The sequence below is a fragment of the Sminthopsis crassicaudata genome, chromosome 5, assembly GCF_048593235.1.
Source record: "Sminthopsis crassicaudata isolate SCR6 chromosome 5, ASM4859323v1, whole genome shotgun sequence".
Classification (NCBI taxonomy): Eukaryota; Metazoa; Chordata; class Mammalia; order Dasyuromorphia; family Dasyuridae; genus Sminthopsis; species Sminthopsis crassicaudata.
In genome coordinates this window covers 98,978,465-98,998,597 of record NC_133621.1, presented here as the reverse complement: position 1 = coordinate 98,998,597, position 20,133 = coordinate 98,978,465, and the positions used below count along the sequence as shown (strand labels likewise).

Sequence of the window (20,133 nt, the reverse complement as noted above, 5' to 3'; positions counted from 1 at the left end):
ACAATTATATTTTACCTTTGAATAACCACAATCTGACCATGTCCATGGACAAATGCATCAAGCATTCAGAGTTCTTGAGGAAATTTGGCAGGTAGTAGGTCAAATGGGTTCAATAAGTCTGTCAGTCTTATAATAGGCGTCTAGAATAAATGAATGGTCTACAGTAGGATTACATTTCTCTATCTGAATTGAGCTCAAGCCTTTTTAAGCACCTTTAAGAGGTCTTGATATAAAACTTAAAGAAATAACTACAGTGGCAGGAAATAGTGAATTATATAGAAGGAGACAGATTTGGGGATGAATGGTCACGATTGGAGTAGGTTAAAAGAAATAAACTTTGGTAACTGATAAAATAAAGGGTGGGGTGGAATGATAGGAATAACAAATTGGTTGTTAAGATGATGATGGATTATAGAAAATTGGAACAATGATAGGAAAAAAAAAAAAAATATATATATATATATATATATATATATATATATATATATATATATAAAAGATAAGAAGTTAGTGTGCCTGTGTCAAAGAGCCCTTCTCACCTTCCCTTCCCAGAAAAGAAACTGTCAATGCCCCGATAGAATCACCAGTAGGAAAAGTAGGCTGAAGGAGATTGATGAAGGATAGTTATTAATGATTTAATGTGAACTTGAAAGGAAATCACTAGTGGAATGCCCTAGAGATTTGTGCTTGTACTGTGTAATGTATTTATTAGTGACTTGGATAAGGCATAGATGGCATATTTATGTTTACCATATTTGCAGGTGACCAAGGAGGGGTAACTGTTGAAATACAAAATCAGCATCCAAAAAGATCCTGAAGACAAAAAGCTGAGCCAAATCTGATACCATGAAATTCAATATGAATAATGGAAAGTCTCATACTTGGATTGAGAAAACCAACCTCATAAAGTACAAGGTGGGGAAGGTTTGACTAGATTGTAGTTCATCAGATCTAAGCAGAGGACATTAATGTACTTAATATATGTGTAATGGAAGCCCCCAAAGCTAAGTCTTAGTTTACATTCAGAGAAATGCAGTGTATTCAATTAAGTTGGTGATGGTCATTGACAAACTGGAGGATCCTGGTGTTCATGAATAGTCTCAGGTACATCTTGGAAAAATATTGGTGAAATGATCTTGGGATATTTAACTTGGAGAAAAATAGACAGGGCAAGGAATGATAGAAGGGGATATGAAGATTTAGGCATTTTAGATTTTGGATTTCCTCATGATTAAAACTATTTAAAAGTAGAATAACTTGCCCTGGGAGGCAGTGGGATTCCCTTTACTGGAGGTAGTTTGACAGTAGCTAGAAAGCTACTTGTTGGCAATGTTATGGAAAGGAATTCCTCTTCATATTCCTTTTTTTACAGAGTTTCCATGGTGAGGGTGGGATTCTGTGAGTAAGAAGAATGTCTTAAAGGGGATTTAAGAACTTGAAGAAGTTGAAAAAACTCCAAGATAGCTTGAGGTATCAGCAGGTGAGGAGGGAAGTAAGTGCGAAGATGAAAAGAGGGTGTCCAATGAGACTGAAGTGGGGAAAGGGATTTTTAGAGTGAGGCTGTTTTTTAGTAATGTGTGACACAAGAGATGAAGTACTTTCTGTCTCTGAACTAAGGATTCTTTGTCTTTTCCCCCAACCTCTTTAAGGGTGTTAGAGGTTAAATTTCACAATTTCCTTGACCATCTTCACCTTCATCTCTTCTACAATTATTTCTCTCCCTAAGTTGGGAGCTCTCCTCCTCTTCCTCCCATCCCTTATTTAGAGCTTAGTGAGTAAGAAGTAGAAGAGGCAGAGGTAAAAGTAAAGGAAAGTGTGCTGATGAGAAAAAGAGGGAGGTACTTCCTTCACCCCAGAACCAATCTTAGGATATCAGAAAGAAGAGGTATCATTGATAAGAAAGGTATCCCTAAATCCTTTGCCATGAGGAGCAGGTTTCCAGATCAGCTCCTTGTCTTTACCATCTCCTCCCTCCCCCAATATCCAAATATTGGCTCAGAAAATCCCATACCTCCCTCCTTGTGAGTCTCAGGCTTTCCTCTAGCCTTCAATACAAAAGCACACACAGTCCACTTCTTGGTTTCCTTTTCACATTTCTCATTGTATACCTTCCTCCTAGACTTCTTTTGCTTATGAGAAATAACCTAATTTCAATAGATAATTCAACTTTATAAAGCATCCCTGCAGCACAAGCTCCTTATTCTTAAATTCCTAACTCACTTAACATCCTGTCTTCCAGATCTTGGCCAAACTGATATAGAGCTTGTGGCTCTTTCACTCACTTCACTTTCCAAAACTGTTTATATACACACATACATACACACACACACACACACACACACACACACACACACACACACACACACACACACACACACAGAGAGAGAGAGAAAAAAACAGTATTAATAATCCCTAGGATGAGAATCTTCAGTTTCTTGAAACTTCTTTGAAAGATGGCTTACCCCTCTTTTAAGTCACCACCATGTTCCTGGCCACTTCTCCCCTTTCTTCATATACCTTTGTTACAGAGAGATTTGGGGGTTACTATATTTTTGTGGAAACAGATGCATGTTTATTGACGCATTCTTTTCTCCTCCTTCCTCCAACCCTGTACACTTTCACTGAGCCTTGGCTAAAGTTAAACTGAAAACTAGACCTTTGGGTTTCTCTTTCTTGCCATTCCAGAACCTTGAGACAAACCCATACAAACAGCCCCAGACCCGTGTTATTTTTCTAACATTTCCCATGTCCATGCTAATACCATGATTTTCTCTCCTATCATATTGAGGTCTGAGCTACCTGTTCATTTATAATTTGTAACTGAGGGATAGAGCTTGGGGGTATGAGGATTGGTGGGAGAGGTAACAATTGAAATAAGAGAAAATGCCTCAGGTGGAGGGAACATAGGCTATGGTGCGCATGGCATAATTTGCTTCTGCATTATTTCTTACATTTCTGTCAAGCTCTCATGAGAAAGCCTACATACATATGTCTTACTAAAACATCAGCCCCCAAAGCTCTCACATCACACCCTGGATCACAGGTTCCTAACCTTTTTCAATCTCTGTTCTTTTGGATTTTAGTGAACCTTCCTGTATCTCTTAGTAAGAAATATTTTAAAAATTAGATCTTACAAGGCATATGCACACAAGAAATAAAGATTAACTTTTCATAAAATGTCCTTTTTATAGCTTTCCATTCCCTGTGAGGCTACTTATACCCCAGGTTGAGAGCCCCTTCTGCTCTACATCTCTACTTCTAATATCCCAATTTCGATCCTATTTCTAAGGATATCCTATTCCTTCTCTAACTAATAGATATCCCACAAGCTTTCTGAGAACACAGCCCTTCCCACTCTCTGGCTAATAGAATAAAGAACGTGACATTCATAAATCAGCCTAGGATGTGGGAGAGATCAGAGTCCAAGGTCATTATCCCTCTATTTCCCACAGGCACCCCACACCTCAGGAGATAAAGGCAGGGACAAGGGACTGGCATCAGAGTAGTAATAACTTTTACTGAACATAAGGACACTGTAGAAATACAGAGGAACAAAGGGACAGAAGCTCAGATAGACCAGCAAGGATGGAAAGATGGAAGATGTTGCAAAAGGAAAAAAGCCTCGGGAAAGATAGAGGGCTAGGGATGGGACAGCAAGTAGAAATGGCAGAGCAGCATCAGCTCCTTTCCAAGGTAAGTGACTGGACGGCCTCCATTCACTGAGCCTCAGAGCATTCATCCTTTCCCACCCACCTCTACTTCTCCCCCAATGAAGGATGTGAAATAGATTAGAAAGACAAAAGTCCCAGCAAGACTTCATCCTGGCCTCCAAATCCAGGGACAGATTTTTGCTTGAAAGAAGGAAAAACTTTCTAACAATAAGATCTGTTCCCAAATTCAAAGGACTGTCTGTGTGGGTGGTGCCTCATTTCTAGAAGCATTCAAAGAAGCAGAGCTGGATGATCACTTGTCAGGGACGTAGTAAAAAATTCCTGTTCAGGTATGAAACAGACCAGTGATGAGACTGGATCTATGACGGCTATGTTTGGCTGGGAGAGCTGAAAGAAGGAACATCTATGTCCTCATTAGTGTTAAGCTGGAGGAGGCACTTGGCAGTGGGATGGGGAAGGGTACTTTTCTCAGGGAGTCCCCTGTGGGCCCTTCCCCCCTCCTCACACCTGCTTTGACCCCAAGCAGATCAGATGTGGCAGTGGGGGGTCATGTGACAGGGGGTAGCTATAAATAGCAGGAGGGTGGGCATGTTGCCCTAGACTCCTTGGGGCCAAGTAGGAGGTGAGGTTCAAGGAACTCTTGGGGAATAGGGGACCAGTCAGGCCGGGGCCCAGCCCGAGGCTGGGATCATGGACCGGGCTGGGTCACAGAGGCGAGGGGGAGAATCAAGCTGGTGGGGTAGTGCCCCTCAGTACCAGTATGTCTCATTTGAGCACTGCACCAGCTATGGCCTGCCCTCTGAGAACGGGATCCATGAGCACAGACCTCGGGGGAATACAGGCCCCCGGGCCAACATTCATCCTACACAGGTATGACAATGGGTTGGAGGGAAAGAAGGCTTTTGGGAGGAGGATGAGGTGAGAAGAAAAGAGATAAAAGATGCTAGGTAAAAGAGAGTTGATCAGATTTGGGGCAAAGAGGAAAGAGACTGGGCACAGGCTAAGGGGAACTAGGAGAATGGAGAAGAAATAGCAGAAAGTGGAAAGAGATTAATTTCTTAAAACTGGAGATCTAGTTTTAAAAGCACTGCCTTACTCCCTGTCTCACACAAGTAGAGATGGTTATACTGAGGCCAAAAGAAACAGATATGCCTATAATTATGCACATATGTTCACGTGAGTTACCTAGCACATTGCAAAAATAGGCATGTTATAGCTTTACCTGCACGCTCGTGACTGCTCTCCAATTCTCCCCAATCCTCTATGCCATCATGTATACATCAGTGTTTGTTTCCCAATCTGTTCTCACTGTCTTACCTGCACACATACAGGTTCTTACAGCAACATTTTGAATTGTACAGGGCCATGCATACACACAGGTACACTACTACTTTCTGAACTGTAGAAGTAGTCATGCTGCTGAGCTTACACCTACTCATGTGGGGGCATGCTCGCTTACACCTACATACAGACATGCAAACAGATGGCTATGCAAGCTATGGAAACTACTGTTACTTCTTATGGACACCCCATTCCCAGAAATAAAACACAAGAATAGAGAAGGTTGGGAAACTGATTAAAGGGCAGTATTTCAGGTACATCAATCAATGTAGGATGATGTTGCAAATTGTTGCCCCATTTAAAGAGAGATATCAGTTGTATACTTCTGTCTCTGAATTTAAATTTGACCTCAGACACTAGTTGTGTGGCTCTAGGCAAGTCACTTAACCTCAGCCTGCTTTACTTCTTCTCTGACAACTGAGCTGGAGAAAGAAAGGGAAAACAATCCAGTATCTTTGCCAGAAAAACCCAAATGGTTTTACAAAGAATTGGACATGATTTAAAGGAATGAACAACAACAAAATCCACAGCATTGCATCTGGTGCTGTGAGAGATACCAAGATGTGATCCATAAGGAGCTTCCAGTCTAGTTGAGAGAAACTATATGAATTAAAAGATAATACAAGACAGTATTGAAATATGAAGTAAATATATTGTGTTTTAGAGATTTAGAAGAGAGAGCCATTACTCGTGGCTAATTATTAAGAATAATACACAAGTTGGGGAAAGGCTAGGAGGAAACTTTCCCTAGGGAAGACAGAGCAAAGATGGACATAGTCATAGGGAGGAGGAAATCAGAAAAGGTAGAAGGAACCAACTCGGCTATAAATTTTCTTGGAAGAAACTGATTTTGCAAGGAAATATGACTGATTAAGGGAAGATAGGAAGAAATGGCAAAAATGAGGAGGAAAGAGATTGAAGGAAAAAAATGGAAACAGGGTTCAATAAGGAAGAAAATATGTTAATGAAGGACATGTGGGAAACATGTCAGAAAAAAAGGAAGTCAATAGAGAAATTACTTTATTTCATGGGAATTTTGTTGCATTGGGGAAGGACTGAAAATTAAGGAGGGTGCATTGTCCCAAGTTTTATGGGAACTGGACTCCCATAGTTACTGATTATGGAAATTTGTCAGGGCCTCTTGAGACCAGACCATGAGCTCTGTGGGGGCACCTGCATAATAATCAGTGATGTGGTAAACTTACTTTCAGGAGAGAGGAAAGAAACAGTCATTAGTTAGAAAGATGTACTTGCCTCAATGTCGGGGAAGGCTCAGAACTATAATCAAAGAGGCATGGATTCTACTGTTATACTGATGAACTTAAAAATATGTTTGAAAACCCGCCTTGTATCCAAGAAGATAAAATTTTTGGAAGAGACAAGAAAAGCCTATTTTAAATATTAGGGAACACCACAAGGCAGAAAATGATATACTGTGATACTGGCTAAAAGCGTTTTTGAGCAGCTAGGCAAGCTGCAGGGCTTTACCTAATTAGTAAATGTATAAGGCTCTTCTCTGAGCCTTAGTTTCCTCATTTGTAAAACTGGCTAAAATAGCTGCCCCTACTTATGGCCTACAGTTGTATCCTGGAGGAGAATAAATATGTCAAAATGCTTTATAAAAACACAGTGAAGAACTATTTAAATTGTCAACCATTACCAGCCATGTGGCTGAAAATCCTGAGGTTCCTTTTGACTTTGAAATTCTGTGATTCTATGGGTTGAAATGTGAAAGAAAGCTTCATGGAGAATGGTTCTACTTCTACTGGGGCTCTTTCAGCCAGGGAAATAGCCCAAAGAAATAGCTTCTGGGTGGGAAGCATGATATTGCAGAAAGAAGAGATGGACTTGTCCAGGAATGAGAGTACAAGCTGCTAAGTAGTAAAGCATACCAGAAAAGAGGTAGGGTGGCCTGAGATCCTGAAAGGCCTTGAAAATATGGCTGGAGTTTTTATTCTCCTTTTCCCTGTCCTCCCCTCCTCTCCTCTTCCAGCCAAAGGGTACATATTTAGCTCTTTTAATCTCCTCCCACCCAGGGTCTGATGTCAACTCTCCCTCCCTCTAGTACACACCTACTTCCCCCTCAGCCTGGAACCCAGGGGAAATGAAGCATCAGGGCCAATGAAAGTTAAGCAGCTAGCCTTGGCTTTGCTGGCTTAGCCGCTGGTGGAGGAGTAGAAACAGATACTGCCTTAGAATTTAACCCCAGTGCAGAGAATGGGATGCCCCTAGGAAGGGTCTCTGTCTGGAGCCTGGAGCTAAAGTTTCCAAACTTAGTGGCTTTTATTGTGAAACCTAATCTCTCCTACCCCAGGCTCCCAGAACCAACCCTATGACCTAAAGTCACCCTGGTTTCAAGAAATGGTTGCAGAAGGAATGTCACAGGGTCTATATCTCTTCATGTATATATATGCTTAACACTAGGCTGGTAGATAGGTGGTTTCCTATACAAAACCCCTTGGTCCTTCTCCAAAACATCATCATATCTGATGGATGGATGGTGTGATCTTTAGGGCATAGGGTTTCTAGGCTATGGAAATCCCCACCATCAGCCCCCAGTCCATCTCTGGTCATCTTATTCTGGGGAAAAGTGCATAGACAACTGTGGAGCCTATTCTTGTGTTGTTATTGATTCCTCAGGATAGAAAGAGGGATGGGAAAGATGAAGTGGAAACAGAAGGAAAATGGGTGGGTGGGGCCAGCTTGAGTGAGGGAAGCACCCATGTATTATCTCTCTGCCTTGATTGGACAAATGGGGCTGTACATACCCAGACAAAAGTAATACAATTTTATAAGTCAAGATGGTCTGGCAGAATAGGATAGTAAGATGGGGAAGATGGGAAAATGGAAGGATTCTGTTAGGAGAGGAGCTGGGGAGAAGCTGGTGTTTTAATATTATGAATTAATTACATGTAAAAGTATATAATAGATATTAGAACTCATAGTTCCGTGTATTTTGGATCACAAAATAAGGCTCTAACATTCAATGCTTCCTGCCTTGTTCAATCATTTCAGTCATGTCTGACTCTCCATGATCCTATTTGAGGTTTTCTTGGCAAAGATACAGGGAATGATTTGCCATGTCCTCCTGCTCATTTTGCAGATGAGGAAACTGAGGCAGTTAAGTGATTTGCCCAAGGTCATACACCTAGTGAATGTTAGACTAGATATGAACTCAGGAACATGAGTTTTCCTGGCTCCAGTGTTCTATTCCTGCCTTTTGCCAAAACAAAAAGAAATTGGGAGATGGATAACAAAAGCAGAGTGGATAGACAAAGATGATGATGGAGGGACAAAAACAGGTGTAAGAAAGAAGCTAGAAGACTTGAAATAAGTGGAGAAGAAGAAATTAGAAATGAATGGGCAGAGGCTTAAAAAAAGCTGGAAAAAGAGTAGAGAATAAAAGATGGACAGGAGGATGAATGGAATCCCCAACTTCTGATGCCTGCTTTTAGAAGGGGAAAAAGCCTATACTTCCAACTTCTTTTTCTATGGGTGGCTCTATCTCTCTCTCCATCTGCCTCAGTTCAACAAATATTAAGTACCTATCATGTACAAGATACTATCCTAGAGATGCAAAGACAAAATAATTTAGTTTTTGCTCTCTAAGACAATGGCAGAAATTTTGGTTATATATTCCATCGGTAATAAAATAAATTATAACTCTCATCTACAACATATATGTGTTTATTTATAAATCATATGCTTTAGCTGTTCCAATATTTTGGCATACATTGTATACAGAAAAGAAATAAGCAATATTTTAAATAATTTTTGTGTGATTTCTTTAATAGTACCAAAACATTTTGCTCTCACTGAAAAACTGAATATACATCATTATTTTAGTAGATCTTTATGATTAACACTTTATGATAACAGTGATTCAATATAGAGCCAGGCATAGTGCTACAATTGAGGTTGAGTCTAGTAGAAACTTGAGCTTTGGACTTCTGAGCTGCCAAACACTAAACTAATCGGGGTCCACCCTAAATTCAGCATTAAAATGGTAACGCCCAGGATTAGAGGCTTCAGATTTCCTATTGAGAATGCTAAGTGATTAAGTGCCTAGAATGCTGGACTTGAAGTCAGGAAGCTCTGAATTCAAATCTATTTTCAGATACTAGCTGTGGGCTATGTGACTTTGGGCAAGTGACTTACTCTGCCTCAATTTCTTCAAGTGTAAAATAGGCATAATCACACCTATTTATAAGAGTTGGGAGGATCAAATAAGACTTTTTTTTTAAGCACTTAGCACAACTGTGGCACATAGGTACTATATGTTTATTCCCTTTCCTTCTTTCCCCAACCTCCTCCACATATCCAAGAAAAAATGAAGTACCCTTTCTTGGAAATGGAACAGGTCAAAGTTCCCTGGCTATATTTCTAGCCTTGGTGAGACTCAGTCTTAAATAATATAAATAAAAGTTTGAAAATTAAAAAAAAAAAAAAAAAAAAAAAGATTTGTAGGTCCAACGAAAGAAACATTATTTTGTTTCTTGAATTTAACTAAATCAGGGGCAGCTAGGTGGCGCAGTGGAGAGAGCACCAGCCCTGAATTCAGGAGGACCTGAGTTCAAATGTGACCTCAGACACTTAACACTTCTATCTGTGTGACCCTGGGCAAGTCACTTAACCCCAGCCTCAGGGGGGGGAAAAATTAACTAAATCAAAATGCCCATTTTCAATCCTATCTATCCATTCTTTTTTTTTTTTTTTTTTTAATTCATTTTTCCAAATTATCCCCTCCTTCCCTCCACTCCCTCCCTCCGATGACAGGCAATCCCATACATTTTACATGTGTTACAGTAAAACCTAGATACAATATATGTGTATAAATCCCATTTTCTTGTTGCACGTTAAGTATTAGCTTCCGAAGGTATAAGTAACCTGGGCAGACAGATATTAGTGCTAACAATTTACGTTCACTTCCCAGTGTTCCTTCTCTGGGTGTAGTTATTTCTGTCCATCATTGATCAGCTGGAAGTGAGTTGGCTCTTCTTTATGTTGAAGATTTCCACTTCCATCAGAATACATCCTCATACAGTATTGTTGTTGAAGTGTATAGTGATCTTCTAGTTCTGCTCATTTCACTCAGCATCAGTTGATTTGAGTCTCTCCAGGCCTCTCTGTATTCATCCTGCTGGTCATTTCTTACAGAGCAATAATATTCCATAACCTTCATATACCATAATTTACCCAACCATTCTCCAACTGATGGACATCCATTCATCTTCCAGTTTCTAGCTACAACAAAAAGAGCTGCCACAAACATTTTGGCACATATATGTCTCCGCTCTTTAGTATTTCTTTGGGATATAAGCCCAATAACAGCAATGCTGGGTCAAAGGGTATCTATCCATTATTCTAAGATTTTGGCAAAGAAATTTGCATCATTCGGGAAATGGTCTATGGTTTCTGAAGGGCGGATCTGAGGCCCAAAGGGTGACTGTACTGGGTAGGGAGAAGGGATTTTATGAAGCCCAGATAATTCCTGATTTTCTTGTGGTGAGTGGGCTTCTCACTTGCTTCTATATATAATAATGTGAGTTGTTTTGTTTTGGTGGGTGCTAGAGTGTGTGTGTGGGGGGGGCTTAGGAGCAGGTTACAGAACCAAGAAAATTCTCTATACGACTACTTGAGCACCAAATTCAAGGATAGCCCCCCAAACATTGCTTGACCTCTTGCTTGCTATAGATTTTTCTGGTCTATTATAAACCCTCTCTCTCTCTCTCTCTCTCTCTCTCTCTCTCTCTCTCTCTCTCTCTCTCTCTCTCTCTCTCTCTCTCTCTCTCTCTCTCTCTTTTTAATCTCCCTTCCGAGGATAAGATGGGAAAGGGAAAGAAGAACCTGAACAGATAGGGAAGGGCAGCTAAGTCCAATTCAGGGAAGATTTGTGCAGCTGCTGTTACTCTGCTAGTGTATCAGTAATAGAGCTCAATTCAAGCTTGAGCACTAAACTAATTGGGGACCACCCTAAATTCAGCATTATGAAGACTGCCTGTGGACCACTGGGTGGCTCCCTATCAATGTCCATGATAGATACTGGCGGGAGAAAGGATAACCAGAGTTGGATGAGCGTTGCCATTATCTGAACTATTTTGTGGCTCTCCTTAGTTCTAATTCCTGCCACAATCATCCTGCTGGCCTTCAACCAAATGGATTATTATGTAGACCCCCAGGATTGCTGTGAGGACCAAAGCTCGAAGGAATGTATACACTCACTTTCTGTTTTCTATGGTGAAGAGCAGAAACTAATTGGCTTCTTTCTTCTCCTATCTAGATCTATGGCTACCACCCTGAACAACCCTTGGATTTCTCTGGCAAGGAAAAGAACATGGCAGGTTCCAATCAGAAGGCCCCCAGCTCTGCCATAGACAGCAGTGAGGAAGATCACCATTCCAAATGCCAAGGTAGTAAGGACTGAGGATCAATAGAGGAACAGAAATCAGGGGCAAGAGCATCATAACCAGCTTTAGAATCTAGATTTCTTGATAGAACATTCAGAGCTTTCCCCATAATACCTAACATTTATATAGGGTCTCCTATGTGTTCCACTGTGATAAGTGCTTTATAACCATTATATCTTTATATTTTTATGATCATTATCTGGGGCTTTCCCAATAATCCTGCGAAGTAAGTGCTATTATCCTCACTTTGCAGTTGTGGAAACTGAGGCAAATAGAGACTAAGCAACATAACTGAACTCACACAGGTTGTAAGGGTCCGGGGAAGAGTTGACTTCAGGTTTTCCTGACTTCACTGCATCACCAATAAGATATCTGTAGCATCAAAAAGAGAGAATGACACTGAAGGCAAAGCATAGGAGGGATCTTTGGAACTCTCCCAGGTGACTATTTGAAGCTGATCTACCTTGATCTTCCTTTCCCTCAGACTGTGCCCATCGAATGGGACAAATCATGCGAAGGAAGTTGGGAGAGGACTGGATCTTCCTGGTATTGCTGGGATTAGTCATGGCACTGGTTAGCTGGAGTATGGACTATGTCAGTGCCAAGAGTCTGCAGGGTATGTCAGACCCCTTGACCACATTTTAGAATCTGACCCTCAAGTCTTTCAGTTCCCAGTCCCTGGATCCTTAATCTCTTTCTGGGATTTTCCCATTCTTCCCATTCCCTCTCCATATTTGAAGGGGGCAAGATGATTCTAAGAGCTCTAATTTTCTATGCTTTTTGGGTCTCTGATCCAAGACAGATTAATATCATGGGTGAGGAAGCTTCTATCATAAGTTGAGGGTCTAGCACTGCTCTCTCTTGTCCCTTTAAATCCCTGAAATCTTTTCCATGTCAGTATCTCTCAAGGTGTGGTTCCCTTTTTGTTTATCAATCTATGTTTATTTGTCTGTTTTCCATATCTGACTGCCTGTCTCTGCCTCCCCAGCCTACAAATGGACGTACTACCAGATGAAGCCCAACCTCGCCCTTCAGTTCCTGGCCTGGGTCTCATTCCCCCTCACCCTCATCCTCTTCAGTGCCCTCTTTTGCCAGCTCATTTCCCCACAGGCCGTTGGTAAGACCTTCCCATCAGACTTTTATTTCAGCTCTTCCAAAAATTTCACTGCCTTGGTCTGTAAGCCATTAATAAGAGCTCTTGCTTCTCCCCTTTCCTCAAGCTCATTCCCCAGTCTCCCTGATCTACCATTGACTCCCTGGTCCCTCTTGACTAGACTCCTTCCCCTATTCCTCTCTTCTGGCTAGCACAAGCCCCCTGGATCTTGGGGCCAGCTTGTCTTAGTGGTCACTCTCCATGTGTAGGGTCTGGAATCCCTGAGATGAAGACCATTCTTCGTGGGGTAGTGTTGAAGGAATATCTCACTCTCAAGGCCTTTGTGGCCAAGGTCATTGCACTGACTGCTGGTTTAGGAAGCGGCATCCCTGTGGGCAAAGAGGTAGGCACAATTGATGGTGGGGTGAGAACAAAGGAAGAGTGTGAATGGGTGAGGGAGGCAAAAAGGACCTAACTGGAGGTTGAGGTATCATGAGGACTTGAGGTATAATAAGAAACATAGGGAACAAGCTGAGAGTGGAATTTTTGGCACTAGATATTGTCCACCATTAACCTCTGGACCTCTTTCTCCTTCCCTTTGCTTCATGATTTTCCCCTTAGGGCCCATTTGTGCACATTGCCAGTATCTGTGCTGCTGTCCTAAGCAAGTTCATGTCTATGTTCTGTGGCGTGTATGAGGTAAGGACTGGGGGGGAGAATGAGGAAGAGGCCAGCTTGGGAAAGGGCTAGCTGCTATAATGGCACCAGATAAATATAGGGGAGGGGGAGAGGGAAGCATTGCCTTTGCTCTGAGCTGGCCATGATGCTAGGTGGGGTATTGGGGGGAGGGAGAGGCACTGCACTAACCCAGGCCTTACCCTCAGAATTCATGGCCCTTTGAACCATTATAACCTTCCTGTGCCCTAGTCTGTGCCTGTCCCCATGCCTGTTCTCTCTCCTTGTGACCCCATGCCATGTCACTCCCCAACAATCCCCTTTTCTTCCCCTTCCTCCCTTATGCTGCCCTATCACAGCCCCACCCTGTTTCCCTCCTGTGCCAATGCCACCCAGTTGCGGACCCTCCCCATTGTTGGTCCTTCTCCCCTCTCCTGCCCTCTCCTGCCTGCTTCTCTGTTGCAGACCGTGCCTGGGCAGCTTGATCTCCTGGTGTCAGCCTGTGCAGTAGGCGTGGGATGCTGCTTTGCGGCCCCCATTGGAGGCAAGTTTTACTTCCTCCCTTACCCTGATTGCATTGCTTGAGCAAGATTTGGTGGGGGAGGGGGGAGTAAGGGGTGTAGCTTTAGGGTGAGGCACAGAGGATGATGTACTGAAGGCCTTGATCTCCATAGCAGGAGATAGGTAAGAGCAAGGGTTAGCCATTGAAGGAATAACCGTGGACCTCCAGCCAAGTGTCAGCACTTCCAGCCAAGGAGAGTTTCCTGAGGGGCATTGTGAAGTTGCTTCCTATTTCTCATAACCCCGAGGGTGTTCACCCCATCCGAAGTCACTCCCTGTATCTCTCTAATGTCTATTGCTGATCTGGCTGGACCGGATTTCTTTGGGTGAACCTAGCGGGAGGTGCTGGTAATCACGGATTGACTACTTTGTCTAGGCTTTCTGAACTGTTACATCTTTTCTTATTTCTGGTGATATGCTAGGAGAGGTTTCTTCCTGTCACCTTATGGCTGTAAGGTTCCAAGAGTCATGAGGACTGATGGAGGAGATTGATAACCAACTTCAGCCCCATGACTCAGGCCTCTCTCTGCCCTGTTCCTCACCAAACGGTGTTTTTCTGTCTCTGTCTGTTTGTCCATCTTTCTCATCTCTCCTATCGGTCCTTTCACCTGTCTCTTCCCCAGTAGCAGCCATACTATTACGCTGATATCCTGACGGTGGGCTGTGCCGTGGGAGTCGGCTGTTGCTTTGGGACGCCACTTGGAGGCAAGTGATTGCTGACTTACTATTCTCTCTCTAACCGGTTTCCAACTTCCTTTCCCTTCTTCTGTTACCACCAGTGTTAGGAAATTATGTGTGTTTCTTGGGGGGGGGGGAGTTGTAAGTATGTATATAAGACATATAGGGTGTGTATGTATGTAATACGTAGTGTGTGTCCATACTAGATGCTGGCAAGAAGAAAGATTCCACACACATTATTCCTGTGAAGTCCCCTGTCCTAGTTCCCCTTTAGTCCCCTACCCCTGCTGCCCTTTAAAAATCAACAATTCCAACCCCCTGCTTCTAACCATAATAATTATTCTTAGGCCTGCTATCATATTGCTTATCCTCTAGAGAAATTTGCCAGTCTGACTCATACTCTCTTGCTAACAGGAAGTTCCTCTTTCTACCTAACCTCAATTCCTCTTTGCTGCAGTATAAATCCTGTTTTGTCTTCACTAGCCAGGGAAAAACAGCTGGTCATCAGCCTCTTTATCAACTCTTAAACATACAGAACCAGAAATGCATTGTTCCAATAGGTTCTTCTCAGGTACTCAGAGTCATCATCCTTTCTTATTTTCAAATATAGACGCTGGTTTCTTTGGTTCTTGTCTATATATTTCTTTTCCTTCTCTGAAAGTTTTCAGTAGTCATACTCAGAGAGGAAGCTAGATTTTCCTGCCCTACTTTTGAAAAAATAATATTTGGACTTATGGGCAAGAAGAGGAACAGTCCCAAATGATATGTTCCTACCCAGAATTATACTCTGGCTTCCCCAGACAGCAAGCAATTGTATTGGGATGCCAGGACTGGACCAAGTAACTTAGCCCCTTTACTGGAAGCTCACAAATTGTTTTGCATTATCTTTTCAAAATTTAGAAATTCAGGTGGTCTTTGCTTAAATGATTGAGTCATCTTAGATGAAGAATGAAAGGTAACTGCTTGGGAGTTCCAGAGCTGAGCTTAGCTTGCTCCTCATCTATTAGGCAAGCAGTTTCATTCACGTATTTTTTAATAGCGACTAACAGACTAATCAATGAGGCCTAGAGAAAGAAATAAAAGCACTTGTACAAGCTTGCCCAGTATACACACTTAGTAGAACTCAGATTGACCAAAGTCATGCTCATGGATAGAGAAGATAGCCTTTATCAGACTGAACATTTCTTTGGAAAATCACTCTTTTCAGTAAGATTTTGACTTGTAAATTTTTAAGAAGAGAGCACAAGTCTGCAAAACAGTGATAAAACAATAGCAAATTGGAGGGACAAAACAGTGGAGGAAAAAAAAAAGATACATATTCCCTGAGGATAAGGCATTGGGCTAAGTGAATCTCTAAGGTCCCTTCCAGCTCTCACATTCTACATCTAAAATGTCAGCAGTATGAGGCATCTTTTCCATTATGCAAATGAAATCAATGCTTTCAATCAAGGAGCCAGTTTTCACAAGGTTAAGATGGCTAAGGTGACCTGGATCAGGAGAGGAATGCTAAAGACAAAAGCTTAAAGAGAATGACAAATATGTATGTGTTTGTGTGTCCATACATATATCTGTAGATAATGTAATTATTCTATGATAATTCTAATTAAAAAATATTCTTTAGCCCCACTGGATACAATATTAAAGAATGAATAAAGGTTCATGTGGGAATAGGATGTGAAACACCAAGCAAGTACAAAGATATGTGCCATGTAGCTGTATGACCCTCCCAAAGTCTAGGGAGAATTTTGTATATTTTTTTCCCTGGTTCAGGCTTAGGATCTTATCAGTGTAGGGAACTTGCTTCATGAAAAATCTCTCTGGCAATGCAAATCTGACACTGCAATTTTTGGTCCTAAAGAGTTGTCTGGAAGGCCTGGAGATGGTAAATGACTAGCCCAGGGCCTCACAGCCAATGTGTATCAAAGGTAAATCCAGATCTTCACTCCAAAACTGTGTTTCTCCATCTAACCAAGTTGCTCCTCATAGTGCTTTGTCCATGATTGGCCTTAATAAATAATTATTAAATCAACTTTGTCATCCTAAAACCAAAACTCTATACTAAAAAGAATTGTTTAATATCCAGGGGACATAAATTCATTAATTAAGGTTCTGTTTGCATTTCTGCTGTCAGTTTCAGTCTTTGTAGTCATTAGTGTCTGTCAGTGAATCTGAATTTCCCTAAATCCTTTAAAATCTGCCTTCTATTATCTCTACATGAGCCTTTATTCATTTATAGTTATCTACTGGGCCAAAAGAATATTGTTGGAATGGAGTTTGTTGGTTTGTTGTTATAATGTTGTAGTAATTGTATGAAATGATGAGATTTGCCTTTTAAACAAGAAGTCTTAATTTCAGCATAAGGATCCCTCCCTCTTTCTTCCTTCCCCCACTGGAATGAGCAAGGAATGTTCTTTTCCCTCCTGTAGATTAGTACATGGCAAAGACCCAGCCCATAGGGAGACACAGACTGCAGCAAGCTATTCCTAGCATAGGATATTGGAGGCATCCAACTGTCAACTTTGAAAAGCACGCTAAGGTGCCTCATAGCCCTAGAATGAGCACAAATATAAATGACATCACTAATACTATAAGAAGAAAAAATAATCAGATTTAGAACACAAACACACACTCACACACACACACACACACACACACACCCTACACACAATAGATATGCCTTCTCTTGAGTTCTTAGATAAAGGTGTAAAGTAGTAGTCAGATAATCCCAAATGGTATGTGATTCCCAAACCAATTCCTATATGTTATGTTTTGGGAGCTCATTTCTAATTATAATCAGTTTAGACTAATATTAAACTTAGCTTTCATGTCTTGAAAGGACACAATGACTAACAACAGAAATGTCCTGGAAGTAAAGTGAAGAAAAAGATGTCATCCAAGGTGACTTGTCGGCCAAACATGATCAAAAGAATCAGTCAATTTACAATTGGACTATCAAAAGTGAACTATCCTCTAGTGCTAGTAAAGGAAAGAGGAATTTGCTTTGCTTGATTTCTCAAGAGCACCATTCTATCACTAGATGCACTGGGGAAAAAGGCTTCCACCATGATTAGATGTCTTAGTATCTTAGGAAATTTTGCCCTGGAAGAAATCCCTGTTACTATCTAGTTCAATCCTTTCTTTTAGCAGATAAGGAAACTGAGGCCTAGGGAGGCTAAGACACTTCCCATAGCCACAGAATTTAACAAGTGTCAGAGGCAGGATTTCAGATTAGCTCCTTCCTGACTTTAAAGTCCAATGTCCTGTCTACTATGCCATACAAATTGTCATCTATACTATGGCAGACCACTGACCTGTCTGGAAATTATAATATGGAAACTGAAGCCAAGAGAGGGAAACTTGAGCAAAAAACAATTCACTCACAATCCCAGAGATAAGTAAACAACAGAGCCAAGATTTGATTGTGGATCCCATTTCAATGACTCAGATTCTAATAATTGTTCCACAGTACCAGATTGTTTTGTTAAAATCCTATTATGCTATTTGAAAAGGGGTAATACATAAAGATTCTATTCTCTTCACAAAAAAATTATTTATTAGCTAGTTGTCAACTGTCAAAGCCAGGTAGACTAAAGAGTATTTGGTGAGATAGAAGGAGGTGGGCAGGGGGAGTAAAGAAAAATGAACAGTCAAAAAATAATCTGTTACTTGAAAAAAGTAGGCCAAGTAGAAACTGTGGGGAGTTGCTAGTTGGGCACTAGTTACCAGTATAAAGAGTGAAAAGCAGGATGCTTGGTACTTTCTATTTCTGAAGTGCTTTAAAGTTGACCAAGCATACTACATTGTCTGCCTCTTTCAGACTTTGCCTTCCGAATCATAAATTTTTCTAGAGCTAGTCGTGTTTTCTACCCATCCTGTTTGTCTAGGGCCTCAATTCACAGTTTTGATAAAGATGAAGTTAAAAAGAAAAATAAACATTAAAAAGGCTTCTTTGGTGTCTCTATTATGAGTTTGCTCTCAGTTCATGTCATCAAGGGCCAGCATCTTCTTTCATCTTTTCCATTTATAGAATTTTTTAAAAATCCTGTCATAGCTTCTGTAAATTGTATCTTATGTCAGCATCTCTTATATTTTCCCTACCAACCATTGTGTTTTGTTTGCGTTTTGTTCCCGTCTCACTCTGGGTAGTATTCCTAATCTGGGATTAGATAACTAAACTGGGATTAGATAATCCTGTTAGGGGCTCCTGTGAGCCCCACCTCTTTTTGGAACAGGCATGGGCTTGTCTCTTGGTATTCACCTCTCCCATACTCCTTTGACCCTGGACTTCCCTGCCAAAGAGCTTTTTCAGCTAATTCTTGAAATGTTTTCTCATTCCATTCCCTATTCTTCTTCTCCACCCTTCTTATTGTCTTTCCACTCCTTCCTCTTCTCTTTCCTCCCCTTCCCTCTTCCCTCCACCTGTTCTCTTTTTCCCCTCCTTTCAATTCCTCTCCATCAAATTTTTTTAATTTTATTTTTTCAAAATCTGGAACTTTCACTCTCTTGTCATCTTAAATAAAATGCCTTTCATGTTTATATAAAAAAGAAGGAGCTTCCTAATCATTTCCATCAAATTTCTGCCCTAGACAGTTGTCCCCATGGTACTTTGAGTCTTGTGCCTAGTGGCTGTCTTTAGTAGAATCCTTATAATTTTGGAACTCTGGCTTTATAATTCTATTCAGGGCTTGTATGTATCCCAAAGAACCTTACCGATTCACTAGAGAGTTTATCTAGAAGTTTTCTCTCAGACCAACATGGCAAGCCCAAGATTGCAGGAAGGAAAGAGATTGGTTGAGAAAATTCTCATTCCCTCACAAGGACCATTTTTTTCCTCCTTACCATCCCCATTACATTCAGGAGCATAAGTAGGACATTTTCCTGAGAAATGTAATATGGAAAATGTAACTGAATTTCGGAAGAAAGTATTGGATACTTCTAAATGAGTGAGTGGCTTCTAGTACTTTAATGTAGTCATGGCTATACTGTATACCTGACTTCCATCTTTCCTGAGTGTTGAAGAATGGGACCCACAACTGCTGTAACCTCCATATTCTGCTTACTCTAGTCCTGTATTTTGGGTAGTACCACCACAGAATGATTTGTAGAATTTCAGCAGGGTTTGATATTATGCTTAAAACCCCAAGGTTCAGAGAGGCTGCTGCTCTCTCCTCCTTCAATATGCACATTTACAGCAGAAAACCCTTTGGGCTCTGGGTTGAGGTTCTTAGATCATTTTGATCTGGGCTGACACTGTTCCCTATAACTCAATAGGAGTGCTATTTAGCATTGAAGTTACTTCCACCTATTTTGCTGTCCGGAATTACTGGAGAGGATTCTTTGCTGCTACATTCAGTGCCTTTGTCTTCCGTGTCCTGGCAGTGTGGAACAAAGATGCTGGTAATGGGGATGAGGGAAGGGTAGCAGGTCTGTGGGGGTAGTATATAGAATAAAGATGCTGACAATGGGATGGTCAGGGGAGTCTTGTGAGACTTATAAGTGGGACAAATATGTTGGTTATGAAAGGGGGAAAGAACAAAACTCATAAATTTAGGACTTAAAGGAAAGAAAGGTGATGAGAAGGGGAGACAAGGGTCTGTGTGTTACAGTGTAAAGGAGGCATAAAGGAGTTAGGAAGTATCTTAATATCCCAGACACTGAGTATCTTCCTGTCAGTTGAGTTTTTGTATCATCTCTCCCTCTCCCTGTT

The 20,133-nt window shown here is 41.3% G+C and overlaps 1 protein-coding gene across 4 annotated transcripts in view; it reads left to right on the top strand.

Moving 5' to 3' along the window:
* The first annotated feature begins 4,263 nt into the window (after positions 1–4,263).
* The window catches only part of CLCN1 (chloride voltage-gated channel 1), a 32,790-nt gene continuing 16,920 nt past the window's right edge, over positions 4,264–20,133 (top strand). For 2 of the 4 annotated variants that reach the window (XM_074267668.1, XM_074267666.1), the window contains exons 1-8: positions 4,264–4,541; positions 11,293–11,422; positions 11,904–12,035; positions 12,408–12,536; positions 12,782–12,915; positions 13,134–13,211; positions 14,375–14,453; positions 19,698–19,823. In XM_074267668.1, coding sequence (XP_074123769.1) covers positions 4,362–4,541; positions 11,293–11,422; positions 11,904–12,035; positions 12,408–12,536; positions 12,782–12,915; positions 13,134–13,211; positions 14,375–14,453; positions 19,698–19,823 — 988 coding nt within the window. In that variant the 5' untranslated portion in view covers positions 4,264–4,361. Of the gene's footprint in view, positions 4,542–11,292; positions 11,423–11,903; positions 12,036–12,407; positions 12,537–12,781; positions 12,916–13,133; positions 13,212–13,349; positions 13,732–14,374; positions 14,454–19,697; positions 19,824–20,133 lie in introns of those variants that run through there. The other 2 variants (XM_074267667.1, XM_074267669.1) reach the window with 2 other exon arrangements.